At 53.4% G+C, this 15025-nt stretch overlaps 1 protein-coding gene across 1 annotated transcript; it reads left to right on the top strand.

The window, feature by feature from the left end:
* The first annotated feature begins 2593 nt into the window (after positions 1 to 2593).
* Positions 2594 to 5901, top strand: FOS (Fos proto-oncogene, AP-1 transcription factor subunit). The gene is made up of 4 exons (XM_004584387.4): positions 2594 to 2894; positions 3525 to 3773; positions 4211 to 4318; positions 4444 to 5901. The coding sequence occupies exons 1-4, from the start codon at positions 2754 to 2756 to the stop codon at positions 5086 to 5088; spliced, it is 1143 nt and encodes a 380-aa protein (XP_004584444.1). The 5' UTR covers positions 2594 to 2753; the 3' UTR covers positions 5089 to 5901.
* The last annotated feature ends 9124 nt before the right edge of the window (positions 5902 to 15025 follow it).

Here is a 15025-nt window from a genome sequence, read left to right as displayed (position 1 = left end):
CTCAATAGTTTTTTTTTGTTTTTTTGTTTTTTTACTAAATAAATCAAAGAATAAACACATGATTTTCTCAGAGCATGACCTGTATAGGTCTCCAACTTCTTGGCTTAGCAGGAAAGAGGTTAAGCAACATGGAGGGGCAGGGATCCTCCAAAGACTTCCTTGCTGTTTTTATGGACGAAGGTAGATGATTGGATGTGTCTTGGATATAAAAATCCAGACACATCTTTTAGGAGTTGGCCCCAGCTGCTGCAGACTTGAAGGAGAATAAATCAAACACCTGGAATTTGCTCTTAAGTGGCTCTGAGATCCAGTGGTGAACCGCCCAGGAATTCAAAGCTTGACCTACTTTGTCAAAAGCCAATAACACAAGGAGATGGATTTGCCTTCATAATTTCCCTCTCTCCCTCTGCCTGTCTCAGTCAAGGACAGAAAAACACTTGAAAGCTGTTGGACCCAAGATTGAAGGCTGTCGCCCTGCTTCGGGATGCCGAGCAGCTCCAAAAACTCCCTGTTTATGTTTCATGCATTTTTGCCTTTTCCTCCTCCTTTTTTGAGTGAAGGGGGGAAAAAGGCGCCCAAATTCCCACCAACACACACCAATGATACACAATGATGAAACTCTGTTTTCACCTCTGCCAGTGACAGAGAATGCAAAAATAGCAAGTGGCCCAGTTCCACGAATCCCCGCCCTCGCTGCTAGCGCGCCGGACTCGGATCTCTAAGAACGGAGGGCCACGCACAGCCCCGCGGCAGCCGCGTTCCGCCCGGGAAGGCGGATGATGTCAGGTGGCCAAGCAGCGGCCGCAGCCGGCCGGTTGGCCGGCCGGCCGGGGCCCGGGGAGGCTTCGGCCCCTGGGGAGCGCGGAGGGCGGGCCGGCGGGCTGCCTGGCCCCGCCGTCGGCGCGCCTGGCCGCGCGGCGTCGCCTGGAGACGGCCCTGGCGGCGCAGTGTTGCTGTAAACAGCCGCTTCCCTGTTACTATCTATAGCTGGATCGCCTGGCTCCCGGGCGCGGCGGCGGGAGGCAGGTCCGCGGTTCCGCTCCCCGCGCGCCACCCACAACCCGCCCGCCGTCCTGGCTCAGCCTCGCCCCTCCTGGGCTGCCCTCTGCGGGCCGCGACCCCCGCCACCCATTCCCCAGATCCTAACAGCCAGGCAGGGGACTCGGGAGGCCTGCACCGTTGTGCCCGGGGCCGTGCTGGGGCAGGGTGACCCTGGCGGTGCTTGGCTGCAAGCTGGGCAGGAGACTGGGGTGGGGGGCAGCATGCACGCTGGAGCACCTGACGGTTCCCCGCCCCTCTCCCCGTGCGCCCCCCTCTTGCCCAAGTCCGGTTTTCCAGGTCCCGGGGCCGCAGATCCGCCTTCCTGAACGCTGCTGGCATCGACCTTCCATTTCCCCGTCCTACCCCCTCCCAACCGAGCCTGGAAAATCACCCGCTGCGGGCGCCCTGTGAGTCCAGCTTCCTGGCGGAACCGAACCGGCCTCCCCCGCGTCCCCAGCTTTGGCTTGCGTCCCCCAAAAGTTCCCTCCACCTCGTGACCCCGCACAGCCCACCCTGCCTTCAGACCGCCCCCCCCCCACCGGGCCGCAGCTCAGAAGGGGACTAATGACCGCCCCGCTACACACACCCCACCAGGGCACCCCTGCACGGAGGTGGGTTGCATAACGCGAATGGGCCTGCGTCGCAGGGATGGGGATAGTGACGGTGACACTGACACCTCCACGTACAGCTCAGGAGGAAAACAAAACACAAGTGCACGTCTTCCTTTAAACACGAAAGCGGATCAGTCAAAATCAAAGTACCCCCGCATCGCACCTCAAGGCCTCCTATCGTATCCTTCACCCTCTGCTTTCCAAACGTAGTGGCGGTCTTGGGACCGTTCGAGCCAGGGGGAAGGGGGCTCTGGGGCTGGGGTCTGTGACCACACGGTGCAGGGCACTAGGACCACCAGAGTCTGGAATGGGGTCGGCCCGGGGTTGGGTGCCTTGTACTGGTTCCTTCCATAACCTGACCCGCATAGCTGACTTCGTCCCTGCACTGGGGTAAGAGGGTGGCCCCCGTGGCATCCCCCTCCTAACCCCGAGAGCAAGGGTCCGCATGGAGCCAGGTGGGAATGTTCGCTGGCCTTCTCCGCCTTTCCCGCCTCCCCTCCCCCGCCCCGGCACGGCCCCCGCCTCCCCCCGGCACGGCCCCCGCCTCCCCCCAGCGCTGCACCCTCAACGTTGGCTGCAGCCCGGGAGCAGTTCCCGTCAATCCCTCCCCCTCTACACAGGATGTCCATATTAGGACATCTGCGTCAGCAGGTTTCCACGGCCGTCCCCCGTCGTCGTGGGGGGAATCACCCCCGAAATCGCTCTTTTGGGGGGCCCGGAAACTCTCAACGACCCTCGTATGGAGATGCCCACTGCGTGGGAACGCTAGACTCTACCAGTGTAGGGGGCTGCGCGCGTGTGTGGGGTGATGGGGCGGCCGTAGAGACGCTCGGGCTGGCGCGCCCTCACCCTTGCAGCAAATGGTAGCGTCCGGGCATGACGTGTTTGGGCTCATTCACAAAATGCTGTTATAAAAGCGGCGGCTGCGGCGTCTCGTACTCCAACCGCATCTGCAGCGAGCAGCTGAGAATCGAGAATCGGAGACAGAGCCGGCGGCCGCGGCGCAGCGAACGAGCAGTGACCGCGCTCCGACCCAGCTCTGCCCCAGCGCTCCTCCGGCCTCGGGCCCCTCGCCCAGCTTGCACTCAGCTCCCTGCGACTATGATGTTTTCGGGCTTCAACGCCGACTACGAGGCAGCGTCCTCTCGCTGCAGCAGCGCCTCCCCAGCCGGGGACAGCCTCTCCTACTATCATTCCCCGGCTGACTCCTTTTCCAGCATGGGCTCTCCCGTCAATGGACAGGTAAGGAAGGTGCGGGAGGGAACTCGGCGCCGCTGTGGGAAGGGCGGCTGCCGCGGCCGGGACAGGGAGCCGGGGAGCGCACGTACACTCGGTCAGCGTAGTAAGATCTAAGTGCCCTCCTTGGAGCGCCAGGGTCATTCCAAGCAGCCTACGGCCCGCAATGTATGGCCTGGGTGATGCGACCCAAGTTCGAGACGGGCTATGCGGCGCGCAGCTCCTTGGGGTGATTGGGGGTGGGATGGGGGAAGCAGCTGAAGGCAGGCGGGAGCAGGCAGGGAGGAGGGTGCAGCGGGCGGGTGTGTAAGGCAGTTTCATTGATAAAAAGCGAGTTCATTCTGGAGACTCCGGAGCGACGCCTGCGTCAGCGTAGACGTCAGGGATATTTATAACAACCCCCCCCTTTTCCAGCGAGTGATGCTGGAGGGATAACGGGAACGCAGCAGCGGGGATGGAGACGGAAGGCAACGCGCTGCGGAGACCTCGGGGCGGTGGGGGGGGGTGTAAGCGGGGAGGCATCCCGGCCAGGATGGAGGACAGGCAGCCCCTGGCAGACCCCGGGAGCTTCGGCGCGCCCCCGCTGTGTGCGGGACCTGCGCGCTCATGGCAGTCTCCCCTTCTGCTTTCTTCCAGGACTACTGTTCGGATCTAGCCGTTTCCAGCTCCAACTTCATTCCCACCGTGACCGCCATCTCGACCAGTCCCGACCTGCAGTGGCTGGTGCAGCCCACCCTGGTCTCTTCCGTGGCCCCCTCGCAGACCAGAGCCCCCCACCCTTACGGAGTCCCCGCCCCCTCGGCCGGGGCTTACCGGGCTGGACCGGTGAAGACCCTGACTGGAGGCCGAGCTCAGAGCATTGGTCGGAGGGGCAAGGTGGAGCAGGTGAGCTGCGCTTCTGCACCTCTGGTGACGGAGGTGCGGGGGGTTGGAGTCGGGGGGCAGAGCTTAGTGGTGGAGACCGGGGTACCCAGCAGCGGGCGCGGGAAGCCACAGTTGGGATTGTCTGCGCATCCTGAGCCGCATCCTGAGCCGGGCAGCCTGGCTCCAAGCCATACTCCGATAGTCCCGCCCCAAGAAGTCCGCGCGCCGTTTCTAACCCGAGAGTTTTCCCTCTCCTGGCGCGTTTAGCGAGGGCTCATCTTTGTTTGGTTGGGGATCTTATTTTAAATGCAAGTCACACCCTTGCCTGACTGCTGCAGGTTAGAAATGTTTCTCGAAGGAGGTGGAATCCGGGAACTGGGAGGCTGCAAGCGGCCAGTGTCCGCACAGTGGTGGCAGGCACTGTTGCTGAATGGCCATCTCCTTATTGTCATTTCTAGTTGTCGCCTGAGGAAGAGGAGAAGAGGAGAATCCGAAGGGAGAGGAATAAGATGGCTGCAGCCAAATGCCGAAACCGGAGGAGGGAGCTGACAGACACACTCCAAGCGGTAGGTAGACCCGTGGGGATCTCGTCTTTTTTGCAATTCCAAGGGAGGGAATCCAAGCCTGGGGGAGTCTGGGTCTCTTGAAGTCGCACTGTGTCTGACGCTGTTGCTGATGCCTCCCCCTGCAGGAGACAGACCAGTTAGAAGATGAAAAGTCTGCTTTGCAGACTGAGATTGCCAACCTGCTCAAGGAGAAGGAGAAGCTCGAGTTTATCTTGGCAGCCCACCGGCCCGCCTGCAAGATTCCCGAGGACCTTAGCTTCCCAGAGGAGATGTCTGTGGCTTCCCTGGATCTCAGCGGGGGCCTGCCGGAGGCTGCCACCCCGGAGTCCGAGGAGCCCTTCGCCCTGCCCCTGCTCAGCGAGCCCGAGCCCAAGCCCGCCGTGGAGCCGGTCAAGACCGTGGGCAACATGGAGCTTAAGGCTGAGCCCTTCGATGAGTTCCTGTTTCCAGCGTCATCCAGGCCCAGCGGCTCCGAGACGGCGCGCTCTGTGCCAGACATGGACCTGTCTGGTTCCTTCTATGCAGCAGACTGGGAGCCCCTGCACGGCGGCTCTCTGGGGATGGGGCCCATGGCGGCCGCCGAGCTGGAGCCCCTGTGCACCCCGGTCGTCACCTGTACTCCCAGCTGCAGCACCTACACGTCTTCCTTCGTCTTCACCTACCCGGAGGCTGACTCCTTCCCCAGCTGTGCCGCGGCGCACCGCAAGGGCAGCAGCAGCAACGAGCCCTCCTCTGACTCGCTCAGCTCCCCGACGCTGCTGGCCCTGTGAGCTGGGCCGGGAAGGAGCGGCAGCAGGCCCGCGAGCGAGCTGTGTGCCTCTGCCCGAGTTGGTGCATTACCGAGAGGAGAAATAAAGTCTTCCCTCGAGGGTTCCGGTAGACCTAGGGAGGACCCCATCTGTTCGTGAAACACACCAGGCTGTGGGCCTCGAGGCCTTGAAGGCACCCACGTGCGGACTCCAGTCCTTACCTCTTCCGGAGATGTAGCAAAACGCATGGAGTGTGTATTGTTCCCAGTGACACATCTGAAAGCTGGTAGTTAGTAGCATGTTGAGCCAGGCCTGGGTCTGTGTCTCTTTTCTCTTTCTTAGTCTTCTCATAGCATTAACTAATCTATTGGGTTCATTATTGGAATTAACCTGGTGCTGGATATTTTCAAATTGTATCTAGTGCAGCTGATTTTAACAATAACTACTGTGTTCCTGGCAATAGTGTGTTCTGATTAGAAATGACCAATATTCAACCAAGAGAAGATAATGACTTTATTTTCTAGTAGTTAGAAACCAATAGCTATATCCATGTACTGTAGTTTTTCTTCGACATCAATGTTCATTGTAACGTTACTGATCATGCATTGTTGAGGTGGTCTGAATGTTTTGACATTAACAGTTTTCCATGAAAACGTTTTATTGTGTTTTTAATTTATTTATTAAGATGGATTCTCAGATATTTATATTTTTATTTTATTTTTTTCTACCTTGAGGTCTTTTGACATGTGGAAAGTGAATTTGAATGAAAAATTTAAGCATTGTTTGCTTATTGTTCCAAGACATTGTCAATAAAAGCATTTAAGTTGAATGCAACCACTCTTAGGCTGTCTTCATTTGGGAGGCTTTGTGAGCTCCGGGAAGGGCCTTCTCAGACCAGTTTGTCAAGAAGGGTAACTCCTGGCAGAGGGCACGCCCCCTGAGTCTGATCCCTTAGCCAGGAGGAGAAGGAAACTCCAGAGCCAATTCTAGGAGAACTCTCCAGGTTGCCAGGGGCAGCTTCCCTACTTACTGACTCCAAGGGTGAACCTGCTGTGGACTGAGTCTCCCAGATACTTCTCATGTTCCAGAAAGCTTCAGTGGGGACCATTTCACCTACTTCTAACACAGAGCTGCAAAGCTGACACTTTCAGCTGTGGTCGGGACGGTGGGGAGGGCTTGGCTTCACTTTCTATTCCAACAGTCGGGTGAGGTCGGCCCCCACCTAAAAGGTGAGGACACTGAAGAAGAGTTGGAAAGAAAGACCTTTCCAATATTCTGTTGCTGGGATGGGAAACTCAGGTTACCTCTCCATGCTATCCTCCTGCTGAACTACCACTTGGTTAAAAAAAAAAAAAAAAAAGAAAAAAAGAAAAACAACTCCTCAACCCTTCACTTAACCTGCATCCCTATGGTTGGCCTGTTTTATTTTCCCCAGAAAAATAGGGCTCTGTCCTTAAGCCCTTAGTTATAAATACATGATAATCTTTGAGGCTTCTAGGGCCATGTGCCTTCCATTCATTTCAAACTGGGGGAAGAGAACAATTGGAGAATGCAAACGAGTTGGGAAACCATGCGATAAAATGTTACATAACAGAAGTCAACAACACTCTGAATAAGCTTTGACTTGGAAACTTTATCACCTTGGAGAACCTGACCTTTGTCGAGGAATGTCCTGCTCATGGGGCACTCACACGCACACATGCAAAAACCACAGAGAAAGGAGACAGTGTCCTTCAGGCTCGGTTCCCACACTCCATGCTAGGGACCAGGCTTCCACTCAAGCTAGCTGCAGGGGGAGCTTTGGTGCCAGGCTTTGAATGCGTTGGTGATCATGCAAACCATTTGGGTGGTTCAGGGGCGTCCTGCTCTGTCAAGTTCAAAGAGTAAATTTACAATCACAATTCCATGAAACTTGAACTTCTCCCCTTCCAGCTTTGCATTCCTCCCCGGCTCCTGGACACTGGAAAGCATCGTGCAACTCTTGTAAAGGGCACACTGTCACAGTCCGCTCACACTCACAGGTTTTGCCCGGCTTGCAGGAGTGTCAGGAGCTGTAGGCACCTTGTTTGCTGTTCAAAGGGCAGATGTTTGATAGCCTTTAAACACAACCTAGACTAAATACAGAATTCACGTAGTTAACAGGGTGATAGGTAGCCTGCAAGGAAGTTAGCTGTTTTCCTGAAGAGGGGTACAACCTGAGAAAGCAGACCTTCCACACAGAGCAGGCAGCTGGACCTTCTGCCCTGGACATGGGCTTGCTCCCATGGGACTGTGCTAGAGGCCTTTGCTGGTCCAAGGCAGGCGGTGGACAACCAGCATTGCTTTCCCTTTTATATCCCTGGCTGGGACTCCCTGCAGCTGAGCTGAGGAAGGTCGCTCCATCCAGGGTTCAGAGAAGGATACCCTCAGAGCCAGGCTCTCCTCAGGGGCCAGCCAGGCTCCCCTCAGGGGCCATCCAGGCCTGGGATCCCACAGGCTCCCTGCTGACATGTTGTATGGCCTTGAGAGCAGCCAAATGAGTTTCATCAAATTCTCCTTTCCGGACCACAAGTCCCAGGGCCAACTGTCTTCAGGCAAGACTTGGCCTCTTAGCTCCAAGCTGTTTCTCTGTGAACTCATCTCAGAGAACAGCTATCCCAGGACACCGTCCTTCAACACTGAGGAGAGACAGGCAGATATAATAGAACGCAGTGGGGACAGAAGTCATTTCCTCATGGGGATCTAGTCTAGTTTGGCACATCAGTAGATCCTCAGATTTAGCGGGAGTTGGCACAGAGTGGGAGTGGGGGTGATGGTGGTAGCTTATGACTGGCATGCTCATCAGGTGAATGAATCAACTTGGCACAGTTCCCACAAGCAGAAACACAAGTCTATTCTGTCCGTACCCTCTAATTCCTTCTACTTGGGATCCTGGTAAGAGATTAAGCAATGAGGACCCCTCCTTTTACATCTGACTCTAAACACACAACTCCCTTTCGATCCTGGGCTCCTGGAATTTCTCCACTGCACCTCTGGATTAACTCTGCCAATTCGACTTCAAAGTGAACTGCTTTGCTGGCTCCTAAGAACTTCAGATGGGAAGGGGAATAGAAGGTTTATTATTTATCTTCATGGAGCTGTGGACGGCAAACTTTGTCTTTGCATATCATTGTGTTTTGTGTAACGAGCAAAACTAAAGGGCACTATTTAATAATTCATTCTAATGACACTCATTTTGTATCAACAGCAATTCCGTGTGGGAGAAAGTGAATCAGTGATGTTGCCTTAGTGAATGGATAAGGGAGAAATTGGGATATACATGCTTGCTCTGAGGAAATTGTCTGAAGTTGGCTTGTTTTTCAAGGTAAAAGACCTAAAACAGAATCTTTTTTTTTGTTTTTTTGTTTTTTTTAAATTTTGTTTGTTTATTTTTAGTGGAAAGTCAGATATACAGAGAGGAGGAGAGACAGAGAGGAAGATCTTCCATCAGTTGATTACTCCCCAAGTGGCCCCAATGGCAAGAGCTGAGCTGATCTGAAGCCAGGAGCCAGGAGCTTCTTCCAGGTCTCCCACACAGGTGTAGGGTCCCAAGGCTTTGGGCCGTCCTCAACTGCTTTCCCAGGCCACAAGCAGGGAGCTGGATGGGAAGCAGAGCCACTGGGATTGGAACCGGCACCCATATGGAATCCTGGCACTTGCAAGGAAAGGATTTTAGCCACTAGGCTACTGGGCCGGGTTCCAGAATACGTTCTTAAACTACATTGGAAACAAACTTTTTCCAAACACTGGATTATCAAATTCCTCAAAAAGCAAGCAAACAAACAAACAAACAAAAAGAAGCAAGAACAGCCCTTGAATGTTGAGTTTTTGCAGAAGGGTGTCAATGATGCTGTTTTGTCATGACTTTCAAATAGGCCACAGAAATGGATACCATGTTTAAAAAATATATGTACTGCATGGATTTCTAACATGTTTTGCACCCACGTAAGCTTATCTTTTAATTTGATGTTTCCAAGAACTTGCTGAAGTACTCTTGCATTATTATCCAAGGGTTGTCCCTTGACGCTTCTCTAATTCTGTCTCAAGTTCTTGGTTATGAGCACTTAGCCCAGGGGACTTCATTCCATTCATGAACTTGGCCCTGCAGCAGGAACTTCACATGTGCTGTCCCTCTGTCTGGGCCACTTCTCCAAGGCTGACTCCCTTCAGTCCTTCAGGGCTCGACTTGAAGGACTCTTGCTCTAAGAGGACTTCCCTGCTTATTCCAGCTGCGGTGGCTGTGCCCTCGCCCTCCCCCAGCTTATCCCAGTCCCCTGCTTTGTTTTGATCGCATATCTTACAATTGCAATGTCTCATTTATGTCCCCCCTTTTTAAAAAGATTCATTTACTTTTATTGAAAAGCAGATTTTATAGACAGAAGGAGAGACACAGAGAAAGATCTTCCATCCACTGGTTTACTCTCCAAGTGGCCACAAAAACTGGAGCTGAGCTGATCCAAAGCCAGGAGCCTCCTCCAGGTCTCCCAAGTGGGTGCAGAGTCCCAACTTTGGGTCACCCTCTCTTTCCCTCCCAGTCCACGAGCAGGAAGCTGGGTGGGAAGTGGGGCAGCTGGGACATGAACTGGTGCTTCTATAGGATCTTGGCACATGCAAAACAAGGACTCTAGCCACTAAGCTACCATGCCAGATCCTGTCCTCCTCCTCTTTAGACCTACTCTATTCCTCACCACCCATGAGAGTAGGGACTTTTCTATCATTTCTGTGTTCTCAATGTCTGCTACTCAAACACCTGTGGACTGAATGAAGATGGACGAATGAACAAATGCAGATGGAAATTAGACGTTGTCTTAGGAGGAGAGTGAGCAGTCAAAGTGAAGATGACCTGGAAATTCAGATATTTTTTTAGGATAGAAGAATTCGTTAAGAGAAAAAAATCCTCTTCAAGATGTTAAGATGAGAAAAAAAGGTTGGCAAGCACTTTAAGGGGTACAAGTAAAACAGGATATAGGTTAGTGACACTTATAATTCAAATTAGAAGTAGTCTCAACATCAAATGTAGAATGGACACATTTATAAAATTTGGGTATTACCACTTTGAAAGAAAACCTGCAATATTTTCACTCTTATTGATTTAAACATTTCAGTTAGAGTTTCCTGATTTCCAGCAATCAGAGTTCTTAATGATAAGACCTGCAGTTTCGTCTGTATTCGAACAGCAGAACAAGGGTTGGCTATCGCTCACATTAGCGTCAGGATTGTAATCGTCCATCAGTAACGCATGTGCCCAGACCAGATATGGGCAGGTGGGACTCAGCTGAAACCTGATGGATGAGTTTATAGTCTCAGAAGGGAGCTGGTGGCTGGACCACTTTCCCGTTTCTTTGCTTACGAGAGAAATCCACAGAAACACAAACAGGTTCGGTTGCAACACCATTCCTTTCCAAGGTCCTGCGCGCCAACTTTTAGGCCGAGCTGAGCGGCCTTTCCTCTGCCCAAGGGGCATTGCTGGGTTGCTCAAGAGGTCACAGAGCAGAAAGGGCTCTGGCAATTGTCCCCAGGAGGCTGTCTGGCCTGATGGCCATCAGCTCTACTGAGTTAATAAGCTGTCTTGACTTTTCAGGTTTAGTACCACCAGGTGATCAGGAAGTCTGACCATACTGGGTACCAGCTACCTTAAGGGGGCAGCTGCCTGGGGGTGCGGGGGAGGCTGTTACAGGGTCTGGGAAAAAGACAACACCTCCATACCAAAGGTGAACAGCCCAGGTTCTAGTAGCTGCTGTGTTTATTTGGGAGATCAGTTTGGGAACCATGTATAGAAGCAATGATTGATTTTCAGATTTTTCTGTTCACCAAGTGACTATCATCACAGCTAAGCTTATCAAAGCAGAATGACTAATACAGGGCTGAGGAACTGAATTTCCAATGTCAGAGTAGTCCAGAACACAGACTCAGCTTAGCATGCAGTTCCCTGACCTTGGACCAATGACATATGCCCTCTCTACCCCTTATATGCCTTAGCTGTAAAACGGGGTTGGTCATTGTTGTGCTTACTTCTTGGCACTGCTGCAAGCATCCAGAAAGTTCCTGGATACAGAATGCTTGTCACAGGTCCTGGGTACTGAGCAGTATGACAAAGGGGTTAGATACAACTATCTTTTTATCATTTAGTGAGACAGGTGGACTTGGCTTCTTTTCATGGAATAACCACTTTCTGGTGACTACTGGGGGTCAGGCATTGATTTTAGATGTGAGCAAGATGCAGTCCTGTCTTCAAAGTGTTTCTGCTCTGTGGTACAGGAGCAAGGCACAGAAACACCCATGTCATAACCCACTGCAGCCACGGAAGTGAGCACCAGGTACAGGGGTTGAACAGGAGAGGGAGTGGTGAAGTCCAGGAGCGTCTCTGGGGAGCTGACCTCTGTAGGCAGCTCTGAGAGTGCATGGACTTTGCCGGCTGAGTGGACGGCAGGGTAGAGAGTCTGTGGGCAGGGACCAGCGCGGTGTGCATAGGCACCTGCTGCAGTCAAACTCAGTTCTGTGGGACTACAAAGTGTGAAAAGGAGTGGGATGGGAGGAAGGGAGGGGCGTGTAAATTGCAAAGCATCGCCTCAGAACATGGGAGTTCAGTTACATCAATATTGTAGCATCAAAGGGGACCGTTGGACTGAACAGGGTCAAGAAGAGGTGACCTTGGCCAGATCAGGGAGGGACTGGTGTTTATTTAGTTGGGTCGTGTGTAGGCTGAAGCAAGCCAGTGGTGGCTGCAAGGCAGGGAGTGAGAGGTAATTAGGGGTTAGGACAGCTGGGACACAGTGATTGAGAGCATGTGGGAGGTGAGAGACAGGGAGGCACCAAGGACCTTATGACGTTGACCAGGCTTGACCAAGACACAGGGAGGCTGGGGTGACACCGAGGACCTCGTGATTACAGGAGGGGTAGGTTTCCATTCCAGATCCAAGGTGGATGTGATGTTTGTGAAGTTTGTGCAAACCTCCGAGGAGAAGAATCAGGCAGTTGGAACTGCACACGAGCGTGTTGGGAGGGATGTGGCTGGGATGGACTAACGTTGATTATGGCTCCCGTTTTACCTGAGCTTCCTGTGAATGCCATGCACTTCACAGGCCATGACTGCCTAATCGTGGTACCTCTAGCAACTGGCATGTCATAAGCACACAGCAAATTTGTCCGAGGCTCTGGTTTAGTCCACAATCTGAAATCACCTGCTTAGAACTTAAAAGTAACAACAAGATCAATGCAGTTGGTTTGCTTTGTTTTAAAAGATTTATTAATTTATTTATTGGAAAGTCAGAGTTACAGGGAGAAGGAGAGATAGAGAGAAAGATCTGTCTACTGGTTCACTCCCAAGTGGCCACAGCTGAGCTGAGCCAGGAGCCTCCCCTGGGTCTCCCAAGTGGGTACAGGGTCCCAAGGCCTTGGGCTGTCATCTACTATTTTCCCAGGCCACAAGCAGGGAGCTGGATCGGAAGTGAGGCAGCTGGGACACAAACTAGCGCCCATATGGGATCCTGGTGCATGCAAGGTGAGGATTTACCCACTGAGCCATTGCACCGAGCCTAGTTGGTTGTTTGGAGCTGGCAGTTCTAGATGCTATCAATGTATATTTTCCTTTCAGAACAAGTGGCCACTTTAAGCCTTCAACTGTCAGGAACACTGCAAGAATTTGAGTATGTTAAGCTTCTTTAAAACTTGCAAATCCTGGGGTCTGACATAATGACTCAATTGGCTAATTCTCCCCTTTCAAGCACAAGGATCTCAAATGGAGTTGCTTCGCGGCCTGCTTTTTCTACTTCCCATCCAGACCCCTGCTTGTGGCCTGGGAAAGAAGTCAAGCACGGCCCAAACCTTGGGACCCTCACCCTTGTGGAAGACCTGGAAGAAGCTCCTGGCTTCTGGCTCCTGATCAGCTCAGCTCCAGCTGTTGGCAGCCACTCAGGGAGTGGACCAGAAATGGAAGATCTTCCTCTCTGTCTCTTGTTCTCTCTGTCAATCTGCCTTTCCAATAAAAATAAATAAGTCTTTGAAAACAAGAAAAAAAAAAAAAAAACTTAGACTCTTTAACAAGCACTGTGTGTCCCCTAAACAGGAACTCCCAGCTATTCCAAAGGTGCCCAGACACCCAGACCCAGTGATACGCCTTCTTTTACCAGTAAGTTTTTAGGTTCAGAATATTGTGAGATCAGCTGGGATGCGATACGTATTTCCACAAGTACATTACACATTGTGTTTCAACAGATTAAAAAACAAAAGCAAAAACAGAAATAGCGCAGTGAGAGTGAAGATAAAGGAACAGAATTTGAATCCCTTCAGTTGTTTTTCTAGGAGACTTGTTGGTGTGTTTGTGCTTAAAACTTCAAATTCATGTCATGCTCTGTGAGCTTTTTATTCGATAAATGCCGCCTGAGTCAACACGCCGAATTTTGCTACATTTGAATATTGTCCTGAAAATGGAAAATTCCTTTTACATTGTTTACTTGAAAACCAAAGAACAAACCAGGAAAACAGAAACATTACAGTTGCGTGTTTTAGTAGTAGCTGCACCACTCATTGTAGATAAACTTCTCTGGGTCTAAAACCAAAAATAAACAGCTGGCACTGACGGGCGAGGATGTTTCCACTACCATATATATGTTCGTACTCTCCCATACACTAATTTTGAAAAGTGCTTCTTCTGCAGATCCTATAGTCTGCGGGGCAGGAACACCCGCTGTGGCAGCGTGGTATCTGAGCCCAGGGCACTCTTTGCCGCTGGTGGCGGGAGAGAACAACGCGACACCCACATCTCCCCCCCAAAAGTCTGCAGGTTGTAGGAAGCCGCGGCGGGGACAGGAGGCTTTCATTGCACTTCGAAGCAGCAACCCCTTGCTGGCTTCCCAACGCCACCTCTACGGGGACGGGTGCCCTCCCGGCACCCTCGCCAAGCCCCTGCCCTGCTGTGTCTGGCCAAGGGTTTTCTCCTGGCCCTTCCCAGCTTCCGGCCCTCTGCTCCAGGCCAGGTCGCGGGCGCCGGCGGTGCCAGGAGCTCGCCGGCCTCTCTGTTTACTGTTTGGTTTCCAGGGTGACACGTAGGCGGCGTCAGCGCCTCCCGTCAGCCTCCCCGCCGCGCGGCCCCCACCCCGGCGCCGTGACGTCCGCCGGCCGCTTCCGCTCTGCCCATATTTGGCACCGCCGCGGCGCAGCGGGGCGGGAGGAGGCGGTGAGCGGGATCCCGCCGCGCCCCGCCCCCACCCCGACGCTGACCCTTAACCTCTGACCCTTCCCCCGACACGCAGGGTTCTGGGACCCCCGGCGAGGGTGCAGGTGGTTGATGCTCGGCCGTGTCGCTCACGCTCCCCGGTGTCTGTCCTTGCGGAGAGGGGCTGTAATCAGTCTGGACTTGGGGCGGTGTGGTGGGTGGGCTACCCGGGATCCCGACTTCCTGCCCGGAAACCATGAAAGCAGCTGCCTCTCGCCCGTCTCTTTTACAGGCTTGCGCTCAATATTTGAGGCTTTTGAAAACAGGACTTATGGGGTCCCTTCTGCCCCCCATGCCCCGGAGTGGGAGGCGCAGGACGGATGACCTTGGGGGAAGGCTACCTTCCCGGAGCGGTCCCCGTGGTCAGTGGGGGCAGCTGGGTCTGTGGCGCCGTCCTGGGCGCCTGGTGCGGTGGGGTCTCTGTCACTCTCCCCGCCCCTCCGGGTCTGAGCCCCTAGCCCCCCAGATCTGCGCGAGGGGCGAGCCCTGAACTTGGCTGAACTGCTTTTCTGGGCGGAGGGTGAATCGCCGGCAGGTGACCCTCCCCCGCTTTTCACCTTGCGGGGCCCGGACCCCCGCAGTTCCTCTGACGGGCGGAGGGACGGTGGCCGTGACGAAGGATCGCGCGGCGGGGTTGCTGAGGTAACGCGATTTGCAGATGTAAAGGGCAATAAACATTCCTGGGAGGAATCCGGCGAGACTTGGCGAGATTCCAGAAGTCTCGCA

The sequence above is a fragment of the Ochotona princeps genome, chromosome 26 (assembly GCF_030435755.1).
Source record: "Ochotona princeps isolate mOchPri1 chromosome 26, mOchPri1.hap1, whole genome shotgun sequence".
Classification (NCBI taxonomy): Eukaryota; Metazoa; Chordata; class Mammalia; order Lagomorpha; family Ochotonidae; genus Ochotona; species Ochotona princeps.
The sequence above is the reverse complement of the archived record's forward strand: the minus strand, read 5'-3'. Positions and strand labels throughout refer to the sequence as shown.